At 43.8% G+C, this 26617-nt stretch overlaps 1 protein-coding gene across 2 annotated transcripts in view; it reads right to left on the bottom strand.

The window, feature by feature from the left end:
- The window catches only part of Arhgap36 (Rho GTPase activating protein 36), a 28891-nt gene extending 9459 nt beyond the window's left edge, over positions 1 to 19432 (bottom strand). For both annotated transcript variants that reach the window (XM_052170970.1, XM_052170972.1), the window contains exon 1: positions 19375 to 19432. In XM_052170970.1, coding sequence (XP_052026930.1) covers positions 19375 to 19432 — 58 coding nt within the window. The remainder of the gene's footprint in view (positions 1 to 19374) is intronic.
- Between the last annotated feature and the right edge of the window lie 7185 nt (positions 19433 to 26617).

Genomic DNA, 26617 nt, shown 5'->3' with positions numbered 1-26617 from the left:
TCAGGCCTGACTCTGCAAGCTGGACACAAAAGAAGGCTCACCACAGGAAACAAAAATGCCAAGAGACCTCTCTTGCTTCAGAGTCCATCTCCTCCCCCTTCAGCATGCTATAGCAGTAGCTTGAAATGACTATGAGATCAAAAAGATACCCAGGAAGTAAGGTGAAAGCAAACCAGCTGAATTTTGGTCTAGAATTCAAGGTATTTGCAATAGTAATTTCTTTACACAAACACATGCAGTTGGCAAAAAAGTTAGAACCAAAGCCAAGCTTTATTATTTTTTAACTATATAGGCATAGGAGAACCAGTTGATTCTGAGTCTTGATGACCCACTCCAGAAAATGGGGAGATGACATAGCTTCCATTTCCACAATTACATGGTAAATGACTACTGTGTGTGTGTAATAAGTAGCATGCCTTTAAAAAAAAATAAACATGTTCTTTCAAAGATTCTTTTCAGAGGGCCCAAATGCATCTGAAACTATTAGGCTATAAGAGTGATTACATAAAATAGGAATTGGAATCAATGCATTGATTAATCTACTCTGTTCAGTTTCTACTAAGTTTGAATTAAATTAGCACAGATGAAGATATCTGGGGATCTATTAAGAAAAGCTCTGTCTTCTTCACTCTTCGATTTCAAGCATTTTTAATCATCTTACAAGAGTCAGAAAAACTAACTGCATAATTAAATATTTCAAATGCTGTTATTCAGATTAGTAAAATGCAGATTTAGCCACAAATGTATTTCTCTTTCAAACCGCCCATTTTTCCATGTTACCAGCAAAAGAACATATAATATTATTTGGGTCAGCAGAGGAGCTCACGAATGAGTAGATAGCAAGCAGGAGAATCTGAACAAAGGCAGTATTGAGCAATGCAAAGGGAGTGAGCACTCTTGGGTGGCATCGAGCCTATTCTCCACATCCTCCTGAAATGCATGGCACAGATGGGGAAACAAATTAACTTTAGAAAGGTCAACCACTTGAACATGGAGAGGACAGAAATGTTCTGAACTAACCATAAATCCACAGCCTTCACAATGTGGAGACCTAATTTTCTCCATTGCTCCCATCAAATAGTTAGGATTGGCCTAACTCTCACCAGTAAACATGAATGGAAAAACAAAACAAAACACAGAGACCATGCTGATGCAGTGGTTGGAATCTCTATTAATTAGGCACCTTGTGGCATCATTAGAATTTTACTCCAAGCCCCTGAAAGCTCCTCAGTGTTTGAGAAATTGATAGTGCAAGGGCTGGGTGCCCAGAGGTATCATATCTACATAATTCAAATGTATACAGGCAGTGACGATGCATAAAGACATCCCCATTAATACATCACAACCTGGGAAAAAGATACAGGGCTCTAGCTGAACACATCTGGGCACCAATTTGGTCTGCTGACACATTACCTCATTCATCTTGAGCATTAATGAGTTAGCCTTTAAGTTGTTATCCCATAACCTGCATTTCAGCAAAGGCTGCAGATGCAGTGAACAAAATGACTCATTTTAGCCTGTGCAGTGGTGATGCCCCAAGATAATTAAATCTGGGGACAGCGTTCTTCAGTCCCTGCAGTCAGCCCATCATGCCATGACACAGGCTCATAAACTAGAGGTAGTAACATTTAAACATCTCAAGAAAAGCCCTGGGTCTAAAATTCTCTTCCAAGAATATTGTACTATGAGGATCAGAGTTAAATTTAACTATCACCTTGTCCAAAACCTCTTCTGCATTTCGGGAAACTGAGGCTCAGAGAGAAACAGGGTTTTTTTTTTTTTCAAGGCAACACAGCAACTTAATAAGAGACTGGACATGAATCCATTTCAGTGTCAGGGCATTTTTCTACTACCTCATCTATGAATTCTCTCAATAGCTGCAAGATTTTTGCATTGCTAGATAATGAACTCAGAAGAATGAATACATAATAAAGTCTAATTCCATAAATCCAGAAGAAATCATATAGAAGGCAGGCAGCCACCAGAATTAACAGCGTCTCTGTACAATTGTCATTCCATAGAATGTAGTATGCCCTTTTTAAATTTTATGGACTAAAGAAAAAAAAAAAAAACTCCAGCTCAAGGTGGTGAAAGGCAATCTTCATGCTATATACATCTCAAAGGATGGTGTAAACAAGGCAATACAATATCAAATACAAGATGTAGATTTTCTCAATGATGTCGGCAGTATGCAACAGGGTACATAAGAGCGCTGCCATCGCAAGCTGCGTCATCATCTCCATCTTTTAGTTGCTATTTCTATTAAATGGTGGCAAAGGAGAGAAAATAAGATGTTCTATCAATGGGTGGTAAAAATAATGCTTAATTTACCTTGTGCTTCTCATTTTCTCAAATGCTTTCTATAATTCCTTTATGTCTAGGCCCTGGCACACAGTAGGTGTTCAGGTTGGGTGAGTCATAGGATTATAAACTTTAAGGGTTTGGGAGAACATAAAGCTCTTATAATTAAAACAGCTATCCACAATTCATGAACAAATGAATCATGCCAGTTTCTTACAACAACCCCTGGAAAGGAGGTGGGCTGGGATTATCTCCTCTTTACAGACAACAACAAACAAGAGCTCTGGAGAACTTGTGGCTTAACTCAAGTTATACAACAGCATCTGAGAAGTGGGAATAATGGTTCTCTGTGTCACTCTGTCTCCTTCACTCTGTCTCTATTTCTCCCTTACTACCTCATTACATCTGTGTCTGTCTCTATCTCTCTCTGTCTCTCTGTCTCTGTCTCTCTCTCTCATGTGTGTGTGTGTGTGTGTGTGTTTGTGTGTGTGTGTGTGTGTGTGTTCCACACTGGAAACCTAGATTCAAATGGAAGCCTTACATGTTTAAACACCATGTATATGACTTAGTAAAGTACCTCACTTCTGTGAGTCTCAAGTCTATGTATGCCCTTATACTATAACAAATATTGTTTATGTGTTAGGGGTACAAATCCAAAGGTAGGGTATGATGAAAGTATCGTCTAAATGGCATATTTGTCCCAGAGTAAGGACCCCCTCTCACTTAAGAACTCTTCAAGTCAACTATGCAAGGACTGCTAGGCTGAAGTACTTTTATCTGAGGACAAATGGGAAACCTTGCCCTGCTGAAGAATGCCCCTGACCCACCTTTAAAGAGTAAAAATAAATACTTACCTACTGCCAGCAGGAAGCTCACTTTCAGAGAAGAAGAGCTATGTCCACTGGCTCTTCCTTGATGAGAGATGCAGTATATGGGGAGATGAGGTTAGCTTGTGAAAGGTAGGGGAAACTAACTGGGCCACAGAAGGAATTGAGTACCCACTATAGCTGGCTCAGCATCATGCATAAGCCAGGCCTGTTAGAGAGAGAGGGAGGGCTAGCTGAATGGAAGGCCTCAGCTCCTGCCCTTGGGAACTTACAGCCTAGTTGAAGGTCACATGAAGGTCACAGGACTGAAAGAGAGGGGTCATCACATCATCCTTTCAAGCTTCCCATTACTAATTTCAATCCATTTTCTCTCCTTTGTTCCTATAAAGACTATTAAGAATTGACTATATCTCCAGGCCTACTCACATTGGACAGACCCTTCCTCAACTGTAGGCTTTCAGTACACACTGAGGACGCCCTTCCCAGGCATCCATTCTGCCTCTCTCTTCCTCCTCCTTATCTGTTTCACTTACGAACCCCCATCTACACACTCACATCCACACACTCATCCCCAGATTTGCACAAACACTTGTCTCCACTGTGTTGACTGTGACAGAGAGAATGAATTAAGTGGCGCATCACCAACCATTTGCCTTTCCAGACCATATCTGTGGCTTCTACACAGTGTACATGAGCAAGAAGACAGCAATAGAGCAATCCCCCAGACCACTTGGGGGGTCATGTCAAGAAAACCTGCAGAGTAAAGAACTCCTCACAGCCCAGACTTTATTTCTGTGACAGCACCCCCCCACACACACACACACTTCTTTTCCCTTTCATTATATCGTCCTCAAAAAGCACACAATTTTCTGCTGGTTTTCTTCTTCAAAATTCTTTCTGAGAGACTGCCATAGGGAATTGGGTCTGTGGGAGATATTTTCCCCTGTAGTTTTCATGAATAGGAATGACATTTTAAAACAACCATCAAATAACCATATTTCTAAAATACCAATATCAAACTATGCATTCTCTCAAAAGTAGACTGACTCCTCTCTTCAAGAAGACCTTAGAAGAATCAGGAGGCCTGCTTAGTGACTATGCAGCTGGATGGCCTTGGGTACCCCCAACCCCAAAACACAACTGGCATAATAATTTTATCATTATATTGTTTCTCTAAACAATTTTGTAGAGAGACTCTGACTGCAGACTCCTTGATTATTCTAAGGAGGGAATTAATGAACTCCAGGACAGAGGGTCACAGTGTTGATATCATACCTGCTACTTAAAAGAGAGTCCTCCCTCCAGTCCCTCAGCAGATCCAAGGGCCCCAGAACGTGGAAAATGAGGGTACCAAAGTTGGTTTCCTTCCTTGTCTTAAGCTGGGGCCCAGCTGCAGGCACTTGACCCCCCACCCCCGGGATGGGGCTTTGAGAACAAACTCCAAACCCTTGAATCAAGGGGTTACTCAGTGGAGGCAGCCACTGCGCAAGAGAGCAAGGCCTTCAGACTGAGTTGGGCTTCCCAGCGCTTGTCCCGCCCCTACGTAGCTCCTGGGAGCGCTTCATCTGCAAAGTTAAACCAAGACCCCGCAGCGCCAAAAAACTACTCTCCGCTGCCGGTCCCCCCAGTGAGAACTGAAAAAAAAAATCTGTCTTTCCTAGGAATTCCCCTTAGTGCCCTTGTCCGAAAACCTTGGCAACAAGTTTAACACTATCTGCTCTCCTTTCCCTCCCACACATCGGACCTTCCAGTGTGAGGACCCTCGCCCCCCTCTCTTGCCACCCCACAGAGGGTCCCACTTGGGCCCCTGATGTCCAGCCCCTGTTCTACCTCTTAGCGACTCTCCTGGTCCGGCCAAGGAATAAGAGGCGTGGAGACCTGCTAGGCAGCCTGGCACTGCGCCGCTGCTAGTCCTGAGAGGAGCTGCAGGCGCTGTGAGCGCTCGCCTCTGCCACTCAGATTCCCCCACCCTGTGTACAGCTTTCCGCGGTGGGGTAGGGGCTGATTCATAGCAATTTTCTACACAGCAGCCAGCTCCGTGCCTCAGGCATACCTGTTTGCTGAATTCCCTGGGCTACTCCCACTGTTTTTAAACGTACCCCATAATCTTCTCTCCTCTTATTCAAAACAATTTCATCTTTAAGATTCAGCTCTAAGAGTCCCCTTTTCCTGAACATTCCAAATGCCCTCCCTCTCCTGGTCACACTGTACAGTCTCATATTTACAGATGAGGGAAAGGCAGAAGTGGGGTTCAGAAGGCTCAGAAATGTACCCCCAAACACTAAGCTTATTAGTTCCAGTGTCAAGGAGAGGGTCCTCACCTCTTAGTTCCATGTTCAGCACCCTACTTGATATAATGCATTTATTCTCTTCCGACCTGATTCTAATGATCATGAAACATCCTTTGTGGCCCCTTTGCATGTAAGGGCTGCCCAAAGACTACCACCCTCCACAGCTTGCCTCACTTTTTCAGCTCCATGATTCTCACTTTTGTCCAAGGTCCCTGCTCTAAAAAGGTCAGTTTGTTCAAAGTTCAGCGAACTAGAGAAGCAAACAGTAACAAGCTTCAAAGTCATCTACCCACCTGGATAGCAATGTTCTCAATAACTTTCCCCCACCCGGTCTCTCCCACCCCACTACTATGTCATCTTCATCCTTTCTTGATGTTTTTACATGTCTAGACACCTGGGGAAGCCACATGACCATGCATCTAAAATTTCTTTCAAGACTGCCCTTTTGTAATCTGTAGCTCACCAATCATATCACCAAATCAACATTACAGCAGGTAACAACTTATTATAATTGACAAAGATTAAGGTATATCCAATATTCTCCTGCAATGCACCAGAAGCAATCCAGTACTATGATGCAAGCTATCAAATGAGAGGCACTTCCAATGCACAGTGGCTTCCCCCCCTGCAGCTAAATTTCTTACTCCCTTGGGTGAAATCAATGGAGAACAAGAGAATGTGGTTGTTAAAGGGTTAAAATTAATTGGAGAAAGTGAGAGTCCAGAATGTTAAAGACTATGTACAAGGCAAGGAAGAAAGAAGAGAGAACCAGAACCCAGGCCAAGGAGAAAGGATGAGAAAGGAAAAAGAAAAAAAGAAAGCAGCTGCTTGTTCTAGGCAGACATGACTACAGAAAAGGTCCAGGAAAAATTGCCCTTACTTCCCCAAATGCTAAGTAAGACATGTGAGTCTAAAGAATGCAGCTTAGAAGAGAGATCCAGAACCTTAGTGGCAAATTTCTCTTCAGAAATGGGGTAGAAAAGAGGGAGATGAGAGGGGCTATAGTAAATCAGTAGAAACACACACACACACACACACACACACATGCACACACATACACACACACACACACACACAGAGTGCTTTTCTACCATTGACTACATGTGTGTGCTGTTTGGGGTACAAGTACCACCATCACTACTACCAGGATGATCTCGCACTCTCCCCGTGAAAGGAAACAAACCTTACCCCACTCAGAAGTATAATTGGAATGTTCAGGATGAGTTTGTTTTCCATTGAAGGAGAGGCTCTCTTCCTCTCTTGTTGGAAATGGGCTGAGTGCTTCGCCTTTATAAGTTTTAGAGCATCAGACCAGGAGATGGAGAAAAGGAGGGAGGGAGCACTTGAGGCTGGTCCAATTGTCCCTGGCATATTTGTTCTGGTTCTCATTCTCTCTAGAGTTTTCTGCAGCCCCTCCTTCTGTCCCTGGCAGCTTTGTTCCTCTCCCTCCCTCACTGCAGCATCCTGCAGACAATTGCCTCTCTTCCTTGTGATAAGGGCCACCTTTTTTCTATTAATGCTTGCTTTGGGTGCTACTGGGGACTGGAGTCAGAGTCTTGGGCAAGCTAGGACTTCATATCACTACTGAGTTACAGCCCTAGTTACGGTGCTTGCCTTTTAAGATGGAAGCTTAAGCTGTCATGATGGAAACAAACTAATATTTGGTGTGAAGGGTATGTTATCAGAGATGGAAAAAAATCCACTTATGTACCCAGCGACATATTAGTGTTTAAAGACAGCAGGGAGGCATGATTTGAACCTGAATTCATAGGAAGCCAATTTAGGTGGCAGACTGGCAAGATGCTGGCTTAAATTGCAGTGATTGCCATGGTAACATAAACACACCAAGATGATTTGAGGTATTAAATAGGTCCAGCAGTAAATGTTACTTGGCCTCAGTTTTCTCAGCTGCAAAATAGGAGAATAAACGTTTGCCCTCACAGTGCTTTGTAGAAAAGTGAGCAGATGGCAGCTGCAAACGCCGAGCACTTACCTTAGAACTGAAGCCCCAGAGGAAAAAGGACTTGCCCAGGATCACCAAACCAACAGTGCAATCAGATGTGAACCCACCACTTCCTCACACTCATCGCACCCTAGGGGGCGTGCTTTCCATTCTACTTTGTGCTCTGAGAAGAACTCCAGGACTATTCTTGGGGACTTGGTAGAGGCAGAAGTAGGGAGGCCTCTTAGGAATTGACTCTGTGTATATGAATGTAGTCAAGTCACTCTGTCACTTAGACCCAGCCTCAGGGGACTGAGGCTCAGGCTCTTGTCTGATCCTTCTTCTCCTCACCATTCAGGTAATCTCTCTGTGATATCTTGGACTGATTCATTGTCACTTCAGCACCACCTCTGCCACCCAGCTCCTAGGTGGTGACTCACCCTTTGGCTGGCTAAGGCCTCTGCCCTCCAGGAAAGAGGCTTTCTCCTTAATTAATTGCAGAAGCCTCAGCTGCATTGAAAAGCAAAACAAAAACACCCATTCAACTGGACTTGGAGATTGAGGGCTTTGAGAAGGAATAAATAGCCCCTTGCCCAAAGCTAGTCCCCTCTGTCCCCACAGTAGCTGTAGTGCCACTATTCAAGTCCCTCTTCTGTGTTCTTTATACTATCTTTTGAAACTCCAACCTCCAAGAATATCTCTCTTCTGCATTACATTTGGGCTGTGTGGTAAAGTAACAAGAGACATCTCTAGCAGCTGGTGAGTGTTCACTACATGCTTATGAAGATCACTATAGCACTTTGTAAAAGAGAAAATAGGTAGGAGGAGTAGGAAGTTTCTGTGGTGGGTAGACATGTCAGTTGGGAGGACCCTACCACAACCTTAAGAACTGAAGCTGTGACCAGGAGTTTCTCATAGTTAGAGACTAATATCATTTAGATAGTCATGGGGGCACTTCCCTTCAACACAGCATTGCTTGAGAAATTGAAAGTTAGCTGAACCCCTTGCCACACTCTGACTTCCTGGCTTAGGGGCATCAGCTAGTGGTCAAGTCCCTCAAAACTGCCCAGATTCCTGTCCCCCAATCCTTACTTTTTTTTAAAATAAGGCTCCCAGAAGGAATAGGATGCCTATTATATGTCAATTCCCCAACTACCCTGCAACTTGCCAAGGTAACCATCCTCAATGTGGCAGCATTGAAATTCGAACCACTGACCACTTGGAAACCCACAGGCTTTGCACAGAACTTTATGCGGCTTGGCTCTGAGTGGAGAGGTAGAAAGACCTTCTTTCTCTTCTCCATTTCCCTCGCCTGTGGTCCGTCTCCATAGAAAGAGAACACAAGCAAAAGACAGGAGCTTAAATAATCACGTCTGTGGAGAAACCTTGGAGTTTCCCTGCTGAGGCTAAGGTGCAAGAAATGTAAATCACCTTCAGCCACTCTGCCGCCCCCTGCCGCCGGTGGCTCCAGGTCCAAGGTTGCTGTGTGCGTGAAGTGCAGGGCTTAGTGCTAAGGGGGAAAAAAACCGAGTTCTCTGGCTGTGTGAGAACAGACGCAGGTTCGCCTAGGTTGCAAATAGCCCTGTTAGATTTGGAGACCTAAAGGGAGGGGGGCAGCGTCCTACTGTGTGTCCAGCACAGAGTCAGTGATTTCTAATCGCTGCTGCCTTTATGTAGTAAATCTGTTGCTATGCAAAAATAATGAGCTCTCCATTAAGAGAAGTCTTCGAGCTATAAGCTAGGGGTTTCCGCAAAAAGCTTCTATGCAAATCTCAACTCTTTACTTTTTGAAACCAATAAAGCCCCCACACTCCTCAAAGAATCACTCATAGGCATAAAGAAAGAAACAGCACACCCTGGGGGGAGGGGCAGAGGTCAAACAGATGGGACAGGGGGAGGGTCCTGGGAGGAGGAGCCTCGAGCGGGGTCGACCACAATCTGAGTCAGGGTCCTCGCTGAGTGCTCGGCGCCTGCTGGCGAAATCCCCGGACTTTCCTGTTTTCCTGGGTTCCGACTGGACCATACCTGGACCCAACTCACTGTTTTGGCCCGGGACAGAGGGGCAACACCCTCAGGTCAAAGGGAAAAGAGCCTCTGTGCCCGCTCCGCCTTGCACGCCCATCCTCCCTCCTTTCTTCCCCGCCTCCACTCCTCGCCCCCTTCCCTTCCGCCCTGAGAGAAGGAGGGGGCGGACTGTATGTGTATGTATGTATGCATGTACGCGTGTGTGCGCGCGCGGGTAAGGCACGTCTGTGTATGCGTCCGTGTGTGGCCGTTTGTGTGTGATGGGGAGGGGGTGAGGTGCATGATTTAACCCAAGTGTTTGGTGGGGGTGTCTGTGCTCTGTGACATGAGGAGGCATGTGTTTCTGCTGTTGGTGTGTGCATGCTTGTAGGATGTATGATTCTGCCTGACTATAGTACAGTGCCTATGAGGGTGCGGTCTGAATGTAGGTATGTTCCATGTGTAATTCTGCCGGGTCTGTGGATCTGCTGTGGTGAATGTATGTAAGTTAGCAGTGTGTGTGTGTGTGTGTGTGTGTGTGTGTGTGTATGCCTGCTGAAGATTGTATGCATATGTATATTTTGTGTGTGCTTACACTTAGATGTGTCAGTGTGGTTTTGCAGGTAGGGTTTATTGTGATGTGTAATCTGTGCATTTGTGAGCAAAGCACCTCTGTAAGAGCACCTAGTGTTTGTGTGCAAAGGTTTGTGCAGGTGAGGGTTTTATGTGTATTTTAATTGTATGTTCAAGTGTGTGATTTGGAAGTGTGTGTCCAGTTTATATGCTTGCACAGAGAACTGAATACGGTGTGTCTTGGAGGGAGATCATGGGAGTGCATGGGTGCAGTGTGTAAAATCACAAGAGTATTTAAAAGAACCCAGGTGATCTTTTGCATAGTGTTCTCTCTCTGTCTCTCTCAGTCTCTCTGTCTCTCTGTTTCTCTCTGTGTGTCTCTCTCTGTCTCTGTCTCTCTCTTTCTCTGTCTCTCTGTGTGTGTGTGTGTGAGTGTGTGTGTGTGTGTGTGTGTGTGTGTGTGTGAGTGTGTGTGTGTGTGTGTGTGTGTGTACATTGCACCAAGATTGGGACAAGGAAGAAGGTATGGGCTGGCAACCCCAGCAGGGGCGCCCGCGGGCTTGATCTCTTTGGTGGAGGTCTGCTCTTCCAACGCCTTGCCTGCCAGGTCCGATGAGGCAGGGTGTGAACTTACCTGCTGCTTAGAGAACGAAGAGGAAGGCTGCGCAGGAGATTTGTCCAGGTAGGGTGCCTAATGCGCGGTGCAGGGGCTAGTGGGAGTAATCTGGAACAATTGTTGATCACTGACCCATGTCACCGCCACCCCTCCAGGAGGTCCCAGTTTGTCTCCAGCTGAGCACAACTATTTGTTCAAGGCCTGGCTGTTTCACACCTCTATGACTTTGTGTGGGCAGATGCAGTTGCCTGGAAGCCCTTTCCCCCTGGGCCTAATGACAAACTCCTACTTAATTTTTTTTAAGACTTAATGAAAGAATCACAAAACTTTCTCTGCTTTTTTTCCTACCCCTCCCTCCTAGCAGAGTGCTCCCTACTCTGAAATATCACAATTACACTCTTAATAGTTGTTAGGGCATGATCATCCATAACTGCAGTTATTACCCCCTCTTTTCAAATGTAAGGACTGCTACAGAGAGCACCTGGTAGATAGGAAGAAGGATAATAATCATGCTAATCCTGTTTTCATTTATCAAGCGCTTCCTGTGTACCAGGCAAAGTGCTAAGTCCCATTATATGTATGCTCTCCTTCAGTCCTCACAATGAGGCTGTGAGGAAGACAGAGGTCTGATTGTCACCATTTTACACAAATCAGGCTCAGAGTAGGTAAGTCATTTCCCCAATGGCATGCAGGTCCTAGTAGACTGGGCTAGTATTTGAACTCAAGTCTGCCATGCTCCCTAAAATCATTCTCCTGGAGCAGGCAGCTTCAATAAAAAGTTCTCTGATTTCCTGTTAGACAGTGAAGTCTTTATCAGGCAGTATGGTTTCCCAGGGCTTCCTTCTTCTGAGTTTCCTGACAGTACCAAGAGTACTCAGCATAATTACTTTGGCTCTCAGACGGCTGAAGCTTTCTCCATCTAACTGCACCTCACCTCCTCCAGTTCCGGGAGCTCTCCTTAGTCTAGTGCTGAAAGAAAACCAAGAATGAGCGCGTTTTTTTTTTTTTCTGGTCATAGCATTGCAGAATTGAAAATTGGGAGGAATAGAGGTGAGGGGTAAAGAAGGGGTATGGGACTGTTTCATAGCCCCCCCAGACCTGCTCGTGTAGCACCCCCAACAGAAGCTGCTCTGCAGTGAATTTCAAGTAAACCAGTCCTCCCCGTATAAAATTACATATAAAAAAAAAAACAAGTAGAACCCCCCCCCCGAAATAATTCCTGAATGGACCCTATTTTGTGTTATTCATGCTTGGGGGGAGGGCACTGTGCTTGCCTAACGAGACTCATGCTGCTCTAATGCCTTCCACGCGACTTCATCTGCGAAATTCTAATTAAAACAATACATTGCATTGGGGAGAACACATTTATGGGGGGCGTGGTGTCAGCCTAGTCAGAACCAAAGGATGGCTGGAAGCTCTGGCTCCCAACTGAGCCCCCCAGGGAACCATCCTGGGCTGCTGCTGCAGAGGGTCAGGGAGTGGAGCGAGAGGGACAATTCAGTGGTGGTGAGTCACTTTGCCGCTTTTCCAGGGGGGGAAGTGAGAAGCACGATTTAAATTGCCACTGTTATTATTGTGCCCTTTCAGCTGGCACAAATGAGCCTAGTGTATGGATGAAAAGCAGTAGGGACATCCATAAAGCCGCCCCCAACTGGGCCTGGGTCACCACCTCATCCTGGGTGGGGCGGGGCAGGAAAAGCATTGTTTAAAGTATTAGGTACACGGAAAGGCTTCTTTGGGAGTAGAAAAAGACTAGGGATGGAAGGGCTGAGATTCACTGGTCAGAAAACACCTGAAACCTTTTCTTTCACTACCCGTAGGAGCTCAGAAAATTTCAGTATGTCGCAGCATCTGGTCTCAGGCACTCAGCCCCGCATGGGTCCCTCTGACACCACAGTCCTCCCCTTCTGAAGACACCAGCCTCTTTTCTGTTTCCTCACTTCCAAGGAGCCGCAGCATCCTCCCCTTTCTAGAAGATTTTCCTCCTATGTTCCATCTCTCTCTCTCTCTCTCTCTCTCTCTCTCTCTCTCTCTCACACACACACACACACACACACACACACACACACACACTACTGAATTACCTGTCTAAGTAATTACCTGGCAATCAATCTACTTGCATCCATACGGTCCTTTTGTCTCAATTTGCTCAATTTTCATGCCTGTGAAATGGGAACAAACTCTGAGGAAGCTAATGGCTCCAGATTGGAGAGATTTTTAAGATGTCATCTTGGGCCAGAGGATATTAACATACTTTGAGACACTCTCACATCAAACCCCTGTAAATGATGAGATATGATAAGGCTACCCGGGCTACTGCCACCATCATAAAAACACATACAACATACACACTCAGACACAGACACACACACACACACACACACACACACATACACACTACACCAATTTCATTGTATTTTAAAACTGCTATCATGTTGGTTCTTCTTTGGAGTATGGGAAGTGTGTCCATATAGAATGAGGACTATATGAAATCTTCTAAAGGCAAAAGTGTCTTAATGTCTCCAGACTGCTATTTATCCTAAAATATACACATCTACAGGCTCAAGACAATAAAAATGTGAATTGTACTAAGGAAAAAAATCTTCCTTTCCTCGTGAAAACAAAGTTACTGAGCATCAGTATTTTGTCTTTGTGTGTGTGTCTCTGTGTGTGTGTGTGTGTGTGTGTGAGAGAGAGAGAGAGAGAGAGAGAGAGAGAGCTGAGAAAAATCACAGGCATCGAAGCAAGGCAGCTTTAGAGATGTATTCTAGCTTGCTCACACTTGGTGAGTGATCTTGGGTAAGGTTATTTCACTTCTCTAAGCCTCAGTTTCCCCACCTGCAAAACTGCTGCCTTAGAAAAGGGGATGAATCATAGAAGCTCCAGGCAAATACCTGATACATAATAAACATTCAAGAAAAGATTAGTTAGGTCCCTTCTCCATTTTCCCTCTCTCCTGTAGCATCTTAATCGGGTTTCTCAGGGTGTGGCACCCACTGACTAAATAGACACTTTTTCTCATTACTGGTTTGTCTAACCCTCTTGAAAAAGCCTCTTCTTCTTTTAGGATGATATTTTTTGATCAGCCTAATGCAGCCCCAAATGAACCTTAGTCCAATTCTCACTCTGCATTTTCTCCTGGCAGTGTTAATGGGACCTGAGTTTGAGAAGTAATACTCCACAAAGTTCAAAACCCTCTGTTACATGTTCAGACTTTCCCAACTCTAACTGCAGCCCCAGCCCCAGTCTTGCCCCTAAATAGGTGTTATTGTGCTAACAAAAAATTAGAGCCTCTTTCTTGACAAGATTGCCTTATGATTTGGTGGGGGGATGGGTATTTTCTATTCATCTCTACCCTAGAAATCAAAAAGAGTTCCTAAGTTTTTAGCAAACTCCACGGGTCAGAGAAAATGAGATGGGGTGGGGGGAATCATGGTTCTCTGGGAGATATGACAGAATGAATATTAAGTCTCTGTTGAGTAGTTAATTATTTGTTCCCAGTTAAAGGAAAACTAAGTCTCACCTTTGTCAAAGGTGGTGGAGCAAGACCCTGCTCTGGACCCCTCCCTTCCTGATGCTATTGCCTCCCTCTAAAGACCAAAGCAAGTTACTGCAAGCTAAGGTTAGCCACACTAGAGCTGAAGGCAGGGTTAAAGGATGAGCGTCCTGGTGGTGGCCTGGGTGGGAATAATTCTAGGGAGGGAACAAAACTTTGACAGATGAGAAAAGTACTGATATTCACGGGAGCCAGAGCTCTGAGAAGCCAGGCTTTTGATGTTGTTTTGTTTTGTTTTGTTTTGTTTTGTTTCGTTTTGCTTTAAAAAATTCACCCTCTTTTTGAAATGGTCCTCTCCCTCACTGTCCTTTGGTACAACTCTGCAAGCTATTATATCAGTACCTCTGTGTGCATATGAGAAGGTCCTGGGGCCCCTGCTTTGAGAGGAAAAGTGAGAGGGATAATACTTAATAATCAGCCAAATCATGCAGAAAAGAGTTGGAGCAGCAGTTTACGATAAGCCCAGAGAGCTACGTAGGCTCCTTCTTAAGCAAGGACCTACTGGCCTTGTGTATTGTGTGCCTGGGTATTGTGTGCCTATCCGAAGAAGCCAAGAGGTTTCTCAAAAGGAGTATCTGAGGATCTGCCAGGGTTCATCAAACATGCCATCTAACACTTCTGTGCATGCATGTAAGAACAAATGATACTGCCAGAAGGAAACAGAAATAATTTCCTCGTGACTCACAGCCACAGCTCTAAGGGCACAGGTGGTGTTTGTACTGCACCTTTCCTTTAAAATGTGCACTTTTTTCACAGAAAGGAATCTGTAAGCAGCCAGATAGTCCAAACTCCAGAATTTGGACCCTGGGCAAGGGGCATCACCAATGATATCAGACTGACCACTTTGCAAATAGCTAGTCTATAGCAGCACAGTGTTGGGAGCTCTTGTAATTCTGATTCCTTTTGCTCTCACTCATATTTTTAAGTTATGCCAAAAGGGATTGTAAAATTTCCTCAGTCACCATGTAAAACTGAGCAAATTACAGAACTTTTCTGGCTTTTTTTCCCTTTAAATTAGAGAGAATAATACCTTAGAGTCTTGTTCTGAAGGTAAAAAGTGGTAGTTTATGCAAAGCGCCTGGTTGTTGGTAAATATTTGGAAAAGAAAGAAAATGTGTATCTTCTGATACCTGAAGCATAAACAATCATATAATTTCATGTGCAACAATAATGATTATTACTGTCATTAATAACCAGTGTGGCCATGTCACTTTAAGAGAAATGAAGTGACAGGTTTGTCACAACACTGTAGGGTCAGGCCCAGTACTCCAACCAGCTCTGGTTCACCCAGCAATAAGGGACATTTCACAATCACAAAGAAGATAATGATCAGCCGGTTTGATTTAGCCATTATATTTAAACAAAAATGTGAAAGAAAATATTTAGATTCAAATGTGAATAATGGAATTTAAGTTTAGTGTATAAATCGATTGCATGCCATAAGTCTTTGATTAGTCTTTCTATGGCCTTTAAAAATTTAAAGAATAATTTAAGGGGAAAAATCATTTGAAATGTAAATAAATATATCAATAAATTAAAAAAATATTTAAAAAAAGAAAACAAAACCCGGAGTACTATTTTGCTCCTTTTCTAGAATCTCCTGGCTTACCTGCTGTGAATTTTCTTCTGGTCTTTCCAAAATTCACCAGTGATGGTTATGATCATGCTGTTTTCTCTGTTATTGTGTATTCTTCACAGACCCCATTTTTATGGTTGTATTCTATCAAGTAGATATGTCACAAAGTTTATTTAGCCAGTGCACTATTGTTGGCCATTTAGGTCGTCTTAGTAGGTAAGTGTGAAAACGAAGGAATGATGTGGATTTCACAATTGCCATAATCACCCTCAGGGACCTGGTGTCCCGCTCTCCTGATGTTCAATGTACTCTCTGTCATTTGATATTTAAGCTTGATGAATGTCAGCTCTCCTGCTAGAGCCTGGGGTACATTTGCAAACGGATTATTTCTGCCAGTTTTCAAGCCACAGATTCTGCGTTTCATCCTCGTGGTAACTAGAGTGTGGTTGAACCTGGTAAGCTCAGCTCTAGCTAGCTTCATGTGGGGCAAAGTTTTGAAGAGGAAAGTCATTCACAAAGGACTTTTGGGATATTGTGTCCTTAGTGAATTTCGTATTTATCTGACCTGCCTGGCCAGGCGAGTGAGATGTCTTTTTGGCAATTTTGCCCTTGCTCTGGAAAATGATTTTGCTCTAGCCCACTTGGGCCTGGACTCAGCAAATCGATTAGGTATTGCCACTAAGAGAAGATTAGATCTGTATGTGAAATGGACCCCAGGGTCCCTTCAGCTTCCAAGTTTTGGCTGCTGTATAGAAGTCACTTTGCTTGAAGCCAAATCTTATGCCAAGAGTGAACTGGGAAGGGAGTTTCAAGTGGGTCAATCAATGGTGCTGGCTTTCTGCGCCACCCCCACCCCTTGTCTCCCAGACCTTAGCGATATCCTTATCAAATACCTTCATATAATTTTCCATTGACACTAAAAACCTCAAAAGATTTCTCTGACAAAATAACTACTTAGAATACCTCCCACATTCTACTCATTCTGTGGCCATCTATCTCTAATACCTCTGATAGGTAAGGATTTTTAAAGGCATTTAGAAAGAGAAGACAAGGGCAATTCCAATGCCAAAAAAATATCAATAATTCTTCCTCTCCCAAAGTTACTCTTCATGTTGCACAATGTTTACCACTGGGAGAGCAATGCATTACATACACTTACCTTGTGAAAACTTGTACCCTTGGCTTCATTTTATATTTAAAAGTGATGTTTTGTGACATGAGTGAGACCGTTCTTGTAAGGCTTGAGTTCAAGGGCCCAGCATTTAGGTAAGCACTTCATGTAGGTTAACTGTCACTGTGTGAGTAATAGACCTGGTGTAGGCGATGCTGTGTTATAGGTGCATTTGGTGGGCAGGTCTCAGCAGCTGGAAATGCAGACTTTGTGTTTGTTTTAAACATTGGCTAAGCAGGAAAAAAGGCATTGTGAAAAGAACGTGTGTTTACTTCATGTTAAATAGCTTTCTCTGAAAATAATTGCAATATGGATAATCTGTCAACTGCATAGAATTTGCATGGATGTGTGGGTGGCACATGTGTGTGCATGATGTGAGGGGTATGGTGTTTTGTGGAAATTATGCAATCCATCTATAGTACATTTCTAGTTGTTTATGGCCTTGTGTAGAGTATGCATGGGTTTGAGATGTGTACAGATACACATATTTATGGCTATGTCCATGTGTGCTTTGGGAGCAGTGTAGGCTTCCAGAAGAGAGTAAGTTAACCATTCAGGGCTGCATTTCCAGGGTACAGCTGGAAAGGCTCTATTGGTCTGGTCATTGGCATTTATAACTTGGAGCATGTTCAAAAAGTAGCAGCTAGAGGTGGGCCCTGACACTTGTTCAACCAGTGGAGAAACTGAGGAAGATTAGAATGAGATGAGAACTGCACTAAGTGGTAGAATGGGGAGGTGACAATGTTCCGTTCCAGAGTGCCAGCACATAGATCACCCTTTGATTATGGTAGACCTTGTTGTTTTATGATGGGAGTGCGAGTCCTTTTGGGAATCCCCATAAGGAGGAGCCTTCATAACCTTGCTGTCTCATTGCAATTACACAACAGCCTTCAAGGATGTTCCAGAACTAAGGCCTCAAAATGCATAATACTCTTTCTTCCCCCCCCCACATTCCCCCTCTCTCTACCTCCTTTCCCTTCTCTCTTCTCTATCTTCCTATAACCTAGGCTAGCCTCAAACTTATGAAGTAGGCTAGGTGGACCTTGAACTCACAATCCTTGTGCTTCAGCATTCCTACTTCTGGAAACAAGCTAATGCCACTACACAGACCTCTTTCTTTCTTTCTTTCTTTCTTTCTTTCTTTCTTTCTTTCTTTCTTTCTTTCTTTCTTTTTTCTTTCTTTTTTCTTTCTTTTTCTTTTTCTTTTTTCCTTCTTTCTTCCTTTCTTTCACCAGGATTGCACACTTCAAATGCATAGAAAAGGAAAAAAAAATAGCCTTCAGTAGATGCCGATCATTTTAGGTTCAGAGAGATTATGATTATGACCTGTCAGAGCGCATACTTGAACTGGCAATGCTGCTTCAGTCCCTTAGCAGGAAAGGAGACTACTGGGATGGGTGTCAGCAGGGTGCTAGGATGGGCAAGAACTAAAATCAGATCTCTGATGAATTAAGTTTCGGAGGCCCCTCCTCTTGGAGCTTCCCCTCCCTTGCCCGTGAGGGAGAAGAAGAAAGAAGAGACAACTCCAGGCTTGGTCTATGGCCGCTGACCAATGACGCATTCTCACCAATATAGATTTTGGAGTTGGAGACTATGGAAAAACAGGTGGCCATGGGGGGCAGGTGGCAGCCTGAAGCGGGTGGGGCTTGTCAAAGGGAAGTGAAGGACAGTGTAGATTGGGGGGGGTACATGTAGGGGGTCCCTAGGGAAACTCCAAAGTAATGCTTTAGCTTCCTGAAACTTTAAAAAAGAAAAGTTTTCCAAATCTACTCTGTATAAGGCATTCCAGAAGGGTGAAAGGGGATACACAAACCTACACAAGAGCTGTGAAGTTGAAATATTTATGCCCTCCATTCTGTAGGAGTAAGGAAACCGAGCACTGACCTCAAGTACCCAAGGAAAGACCCAGGCCTTCACCACTGAGCAGTTTAGGGCAATGAGCAGTTAGCAGAGCCTAAGCGGTCCCAGATTGCCTGCCAACTCCATGGATGACCTTGGGCAGGCCTTTCCCTTGTCTGGTTTCAATATCATTATCTCTTAAATGGAGGGGTTAAATTAGACGACTCAAGAGGCCAGCTGAGTTTGGGACAAGGGGGACAGACAGGCTTTATGGCAAAAGGAAACCCCACCTCCAAGTCAGGGTCCCTGGGTTCTGGATGTCCTGCAAGACAAGGTCTTTCCTGGGGCCTTTAGAGTGCTGGGTTGCGGGAGGGCCAGGAGGCTCTGGCTGTCCCCACCTTAGGATAGAGCCAGCGACTCCTCCCCCGTGCTCACCCCGCGTTCTGCGGAGCCATTAGTGCGATTGCTCTGAGTTCCCGGCAAAGCTGGTGATTTATGCGGGTCCTCGACGGGGCAGTCCCTTGAGCCAAGAACAATTAGCTAAAAGCCAGCGGGAAAGGAGGCAAAGGGGTTGGGGGGGGGAGCCAAGCCCTGGGGCACTCAGCCGGGGCTGCAGCCCCCCCCCCGGCAGCCCCCAGCTGAGCACCCCAGCCCTGCGACAAGGTGGGCCCCACTCACCACGGCGGGGGCGGGGCTCAAAGGCCGATGCGAAAAGGCAGTCCAGCATCCACGCCATAACCCGTGCTGAGTGCCCAGCAGCCTCGCAGCTAACCTCCTCCGTGCAGTCTCCCTGCAAAGACTGCTCTAAGTAGCCCCCGGTGACCACGCCCTGGGCCGCACCCTGCACCCAGCTCTGAGAATCTTGGTCACCGGACACCTCAAGCTTGTCAGAAAGGGGGCAGGGCCTCATGAGAGGCCCCCTCCCGCCGGAGGGGAGGGCCTCTGGCCCTGCAGCCCCTTCCCCCCACGCAAAGGGAGTCCAAGACCCAGCTCCTGGCTCGAGAAGCTGTGACTTTGAGGACAGTATCCTGCCCCTACCCTCTGGGAGCTCACATTTTGAGGGGTGAAGGTATCTTAGCCCTGGTGAACCCCAAATCTGAGGAGGGCCTTCCGTTCTCCACCCCCAGTTGCTCTTGGTAGAGCATTTAGTGTCGGGCCTTTTTCCAGAAGCTCCACCGTTTGAAGACAACATAGTGCACCTGTCCCAGCGAACCTCAGATCTATAGCCCAGCCCTTAGAAACCTCCATGTTTTAGCGGAGGTCATTTCAGCTGTCAGGAAGCCCAGTCTCAGCGGAAATTAGTCCTGGTGTCCAAACCCCTGAAGCTAAATGGGGCCCAAATCCTTAGGAACATTTCCCTCTCCTGCCCAGCACTCCCCTCGCCCATTTTTTTGGAGACACCTCACCTCAGCAAGTGTATCACCAAATTCAATATAATTTTAAAGCTCTGGGTCCCCGTTGAGGACTCAGAATGTAAATAGGAGAGTTGATTCCCCCACCCTGCCTGCCCGAGAAGAATCTGAGAGGAATTTTATTGCCCTGGCCTTGAGATTTTCTCAGGGAAAGGAGCAATATTCTCCTGCCTGGTAAATTCCGTTTTAAGGGGTTTGATTCCTACCTGCCCTAGAAGTACTCAGTGCTCAGTACTCATAAATGTGGGGCGCCTTAGTTGCTGTCAACTTAGCAGCCACGGCCTGTGCTTTTGTGACAGTACTGGCATAGGAGGGGCACCAACATTTATTTTTAGAAAGAATTTGATATTTGATAGTTCAGTGAGGGGTGGTACTGTGTTGGATATCTTTGCACTTATCTTAAGGCTTTGTATTTTTAATTTTTATATACATATGTAAGGCATGTCCTGTAGTGGGCTTAATGTTTGGAACTCCCTGTGGTAGTAAACCAACTCTTCCCCTCCCCAATCCAGAAAGAGACATAGCAGCCACTAAAGACTGGACCACACGGGGCAAGAAAATTGCTAAAGGCAGTTTCCTTTTTCCCATCAAGCCTTAAGACCCACATTAATTTCTACCCCCTTTTCTTCATTGCTAGATGTACAGATGTGACTCTGTGCCTGGGGTCCCTCCACTGGGAAAATGGTGTTCTGTCAATCAAAATGCAGTGAGAAGGTAGAAAGAAATAAGGAAAATCTTCCAACAGCTCATTTGTGGGCCAGAGGAGTTGAAGCTGCAATCACAGGTCCTTTGAGGAGAGTAGTTATTACATTTGCTTGGCTAACCACTGATATTAGTGTTAATGTGGCAGAAGGGGTGCATAAAAAGGGAAAATCACCTGTACTCACGCATGCAATTCTTAGCAAAGTAGAGCTATAGCTAAAATTTAAAGGGTTTCAATTCATTTTCCATTCTTTCTGGGAAACATGGCACCCCTTATCTTTGGCACCATTTTCGAAAGCAGTTCCCATTTCCCATATCTTTTTAAAGCAATGAAACATAGCAAGCTTCTTTACCAATTTCTACTGTGCAAATACTCAGTCACCCAAGCCAAACAAGTGTGACACCTGAAAAAGCCCATCTTCAGCTTCTGGATAGTGACCTTGCTTATTCTCTTGACCTTATCCCACACCAGCTTCCTCGTGGCCTCAGTGGAGTCCTGACTTTAAAAAAGTCAACCAAATGAATTTTTGTTTGACTTACTCATGACAAAAAGGCTATCTGCTTACCTGTTCCCTTTTTATGTCTTTGGTAGCTGAAGTTTTTGCTTTCAGAACAGCTCTAACTGAAGTCTAAACCCAGGAAGTGATCCTTCTCTATGACCTTTTTCTGTTTTTTGTTTTTTCCAAGAAGTATGATGCAGTAAAGGTAAAAATGCGCAAACACTCACAAACCTAGATGTGGTATCCAGCTGTGCTATGCACCAGGTACATAACCTTGAGAGAGATGTTCAACCTATTGGTTTTCATATATGTTAAATGTAGATGCTAATAGTTGCTAGCGAGCCAAAGTATATACACTTCTGGAGATGGGGGAGAAAGAGAAATATAGAGTTCGTAATTCTAAAAACAAAATAATAAAGTTCCATTTGAAAAATCTTTAACTAAATGTCACATAATAGGGCAATGTATTCATCCATCAATCTCCTAATTCATTCAACAAATATTTACCAAATGTCCTCTAGGTGCCATATTTAGTAATGCAAATAATGCTGTTTCAATGGATGAATTATTATGCAATTATTTTTAAATATATAATTTGGAAGCTTATATGATAATCTGAAAATACACTTATGATATTTTTAAATGAAAATAAGTCAGGATGCAAAATGTGTGAACAGTATAATCCAGACAGTGCAAATAAATAATATGCCTATATGTAGAGGGGAAAAAATGCTAAAAAGATACACACTGGATTCTTAATCATGATTGTATTTAGGCAATGCAATTATGGACAATTTTAACTGTTTTATTATTTTTGTATTGTAGCATTTTCCAATTTTTCTTTAATAAACACATTATTCTCTAGAGTTAGAAAACTCTACTCAAAAAAGAAATAATATCTGTGTTGAACAAAGAACTAAGCCAGATATGCTAATTACTTGGGACTATAGTTTGGGGTTGTACTAGTGGCCTTGGTCACTTTGGTGACTGGGAAAAAACTCATTTCCTATATGGAAGCACAAATTCAGTTAGTGCACAGGAATCCTCAGTAACCCTGTAAAAGCATTAAGAACCTACTCATGGGCCTGCAACCACTGATGACCAGGACATACTGGGCATCTTTGTCCTTATGCTGACAATTCAGGGCCTAAAGCTTGACTGTAAACTATCTCTTAAGTCTCCTATTGTATAATACAATAAGAACCATGAACTCTTGATACTAATTTAAGCATAAGTCTAGTGCAGAGTCTTTAGCCCCAGTGATGAAGTCATCTAGGAATTCGGTGACCTTGAAAAGAAAGGTTCAGACCTTACTTTCTCTTTAAGTGCAAAAAAGTGCTTGTTACCAGGCAAACAATGGTCGATAATTAAGTATAGCTCTAAGACTCAATGGACTTAGAATTTACTCATTGTTTCTTGGGGTATGGTGTTTGGAGCAAGTAGCACCAATTGTGATGTATTCTAGCAATTCACACTCACTCCTTGCTCTCACTCCTGTTCTGCTAAGTAAGAATTTCTGGTCTGGCATGATGATACACCTGTAATCCCACCTAGTCAGGGAACGAAACATGAGAATCACAAATTCCAGGCCAGTTTACAAAGCTACGTGAGACCCTATCTCAAAATAAGAATTTTCTTAGTATGTGAGACACCCTAGATTCAATCCCCAGGAAATCTTCCTCATAAACAAAAGGAAACAAAGAAAAACGTTCTAGACAAAGGGACCAGAAAATATTACAATGCACAGTTTACTCATTGGGATTTTTGTGGACACTAAAATAAGGAAAACTGTATTACCAAGGAACTAAATCTGTCGTTGTACACCCCGTAGCACTCTTCCCATTGCATCTAAGCTACAAGAAACCTTAGGGCAGTCGTCAAGAAAAACTGATCACTTTAACCCCACTCTACTTCCTTTTGGGGAAATGGATGAATATGTACTACAAGAAATGGAACAACTCTTAAAGTTTAACCTTTATAGTTAGGATGTATTCAAAAGTTTATCTGTTTGAACTTTCTGAGAATCCTTACTTATCAGCACTGCCTAGTCAGATTTTTCATTTAAACATCCTATGTGTTGGGCTCTTTTCGTTAAGGAATAGGGAGGTAAAGCAAAGCAATGTAGAAAGAGCCGAGTGTTTGGAGTTAAGACATCAGGAACGTGGCCAACATACCACAGTACATGACCAGATGAATGGATGAGAACATGGCTGATTCCCTGAACTTCTATGAAATGGAGAGTGAATCTTAGTTCCTCCCTCTCAAGATCCCTCAGGAGAGACAACAATGCTCCCTACATATAGACCTGTAGAGGGAATGTAGATTAGCAACCCTGCCTCCCACACATAGCATGGTTTGAGAAATCCTATCAGAATGTCCCTATGTTGTTCATGCCAATCATACATACTCCATAAAGGAAACCCCAGTATCAAGAACCTCAAGATTCTGCCTTCCTGGTTTCTGCTTGGCATGTCTATCTGAGTTCACAGCGATTCTATCCCTGAAATCATGAGGGAATTTTGTGGGTCTTGAAGCTGAGATGCTCTTGCCTTTTTTATTCCTCAGGTAGAATTGTATAAGGAGAACTGGACCTTTCTTTCCAGCTGTTTACTAGCATTTTAAGCTATACTGCTTCCAGGGAATTTCATCCTATGATTTTATTCCTTCCAAACAAAGGTATGATAAAGTCCTCTACTAATGCTTGTAAGATAGAAGTGGAGAGATTTTATTTTTGTGTTTTTAAGTTACAGGGGTGAAGTAAAATAAGTGACTAGTCTAAAGTCACCCAGGGGATGAAAAATGAGCTGAGAGAAAACTCCAGCCATCTTGCCCCTCAGCCCGTTCTTTACCAGTACTCCTTGCTAGATCCCAGGAGCTGTCTGTCAGTGTGCTGACACCACTCCAGAAAATGCAAGTTTCATCCTGACACCAGAAAGACAGAGCCACGATTACACTTCAGTCCCCAAGGAGGCAGAGAAATTGCTTTTAGTTGACAAGTGCATCTCCCACACACATACCCCTCTGGTTGAATGAAAAGATAAAAATCAAGGTAAAAAATCCAAAATGTTCACTTAATCTTGTAAAGCATTTTGTTCTTTGAATGAGGGGGTAGGCAGGATGAAAGAATTTTTCCAACTCTGTAAGCCCTAACAGGGTGGGGTTGGCAAGAAAAATACAAACTAAGAGAATACAAAAAAAAAAAAAGTCACAAAGAAGAAAAAGTAGGGAGGCGATCCTTCCCTTCCTGCCACAATCCATAAGAGCAAAGGGCATTACATAAAATGAACTGTACAGAGGTGCAGTGTATGCTACAAAATATACAGTACAAACTGTGGAGGGTTTTCTTCATGTAAAAAAAATTCTGTGGCTTCCAGTCATAGTGCTTGAGGGATGAGCAAAAGAATTATACACATCAATATATTATGAGTCCTCCCCAACCTGTGGCCAGAGGAGCTCCCCAACTCACTAGTTCTGAAGTTCTTCTCTATCACTGTCCTGCAGATATTTAAAGAGGTTACAATGTGCTCTACTTTAACCTCTGAACTTCATACAGCTTTGGGAAGTTTGTGAAGAAGAGATTAACATAACTCCTGATGTATCGATGAAGAAACCAAAAATCAAATAAGTGACTTGTCTGATGTCACTGCCTTTTATTTTAAGCCTTTACTTCCATTGCTGCTTGTGTAGCACTCTCTTGTGTCTGCCTTCCTTGCACTTGCTATACATAGGCAATGTGAAATCTACACATTATATACTTATTGACTCTCTTCAGACTGTATATAACCCCTGGTGTCAGATACAGGAAACATACCCCTTACTGAGAGTCCAAATCTCTTACAAAGCCTGACAATATTTCCAGCTACAAATGTCCTTTTTTTCTAGATGTATTCCAAAATGTTTAATAGCAGAGTCCAAATGCAGCATTCTTCCCACTGAGGTGGAGGAGACAGTTGTTAAGATGGTGGTATGTACAAGCATTTTTCTATTTCTATTTACTTCACAGTAACACAAAAAATGCACTTATTTTTAGGGTATTATGATATTTTGATACACACATTCATTATCATATTTAAATCCCAACCTCTGGTAACAATCGCTTTGCTTTCAACTTCTATGAAATCAACACTTTAATATGGTAATTCTTTATTGTGCCATTATTTCAACATAAGAATATTTGAAAGTACAAAGCTGAGGGGAACTTTCTCTTAGGCAGCTACCTCCCCTGCCTAGGTTGAAGTCTGAGTGCCAATGGCTCATTCCCCACCTACAGAACTCCATCAGGATGGCCAAACCCCAAGGGCAGAACTGGCACAGCAGGAGAGAAAAAAACTCTACATAATCCACGAGGACTCTGTCTCTTAGGTGGAACTTAAATACTAGTAAATGTCACCAAGTACTGAATGACCATTCAGGAGTGAAAGATTTGGTAACAAGTCAGCAAAATTGAAGACCTGGAGAAGGTATCCCCAAAGAAATTTTAACTAAAATGGAGATTTCAAAAAAAGATAGTTGTTTTCTTTTCAATTTCAGGATTTATTAAGGCTGAGTGTATAATTAGAGATAATCCAGTATAACCTTCTCACACTACAAGGGGCATCACAGAAATCTAGAAAAGGGAAGTGACTTACCCAACTTCATCTAGCAAGTTTCGTAGATAAAATGAGACTAGAAGCCAGATGTCCAACCTTCTAGTCCAGGGCTCATTTTGCAACACCACAGCACTGGCCATCCCACCTTGAGTTCCTGAGTTCTTGAAAGGTCATCTCCCCACCTCAGGACTTGCTCTCCTCAGACCAGCATAGCACTTGGGGGATTTGCAGGCAGTGACAGGCTCTGCTGCTGGGAGCAGAGCCAGGCGCCTGAAGATGGCACCTGTCACATCCCATTGGAATGAATGACCTCCCTCTGAAACTGAGAAGGGCCAGGCGGAATCTGGGAGCGGCACCTTGAGAGCAGTCAGGGCTGGCCTGTGTGGCTAGTGTGGCAGAGGAGGTCATAGCAAATGTCCTGAGCACTGTTTGCTGGGGAGTTTTCTACTTCTCTTGGACTCTAGTGATTTATTAATGACTTTAGGGGCAACCACTCTGGTTCATTGGTTTAACTGCCATTGCCTCTGAGGGGCGGGGTGGGAGGCTGTCTGCCTGCTGTTTCCCTGGGTCTGACTGCTTAGGAGATTGGTTCATGGGACAGCTTAGCTGGACTATCATACGCCTGTCTGGATTAATGGCATTTGACTGTAGATCACAAAAAATGACAGCAGTAACGGGCAGTGGGGGTGAATGGATCAAGCAGGAAGAAGTGATGGGA

Source organism: Apodemus sylvaticus, chromosome X, assembly GCF_947179515.1.
Source record: "Apodemus sylvaticus chromosome X, mApoSyl1.1, whole genome shotgun sequence".
In the NCBI taxonomy this organism is placed as follows: domain Eukaryota; kingdom Metazoa; phylum Chordata; class Mammalia; order Rodentia; family Muridae; genus Apodemus; species Apodemus sylvaticus.
This window is presented reverse-complemented; position numbering and strand designations above follow the sequence as displayed.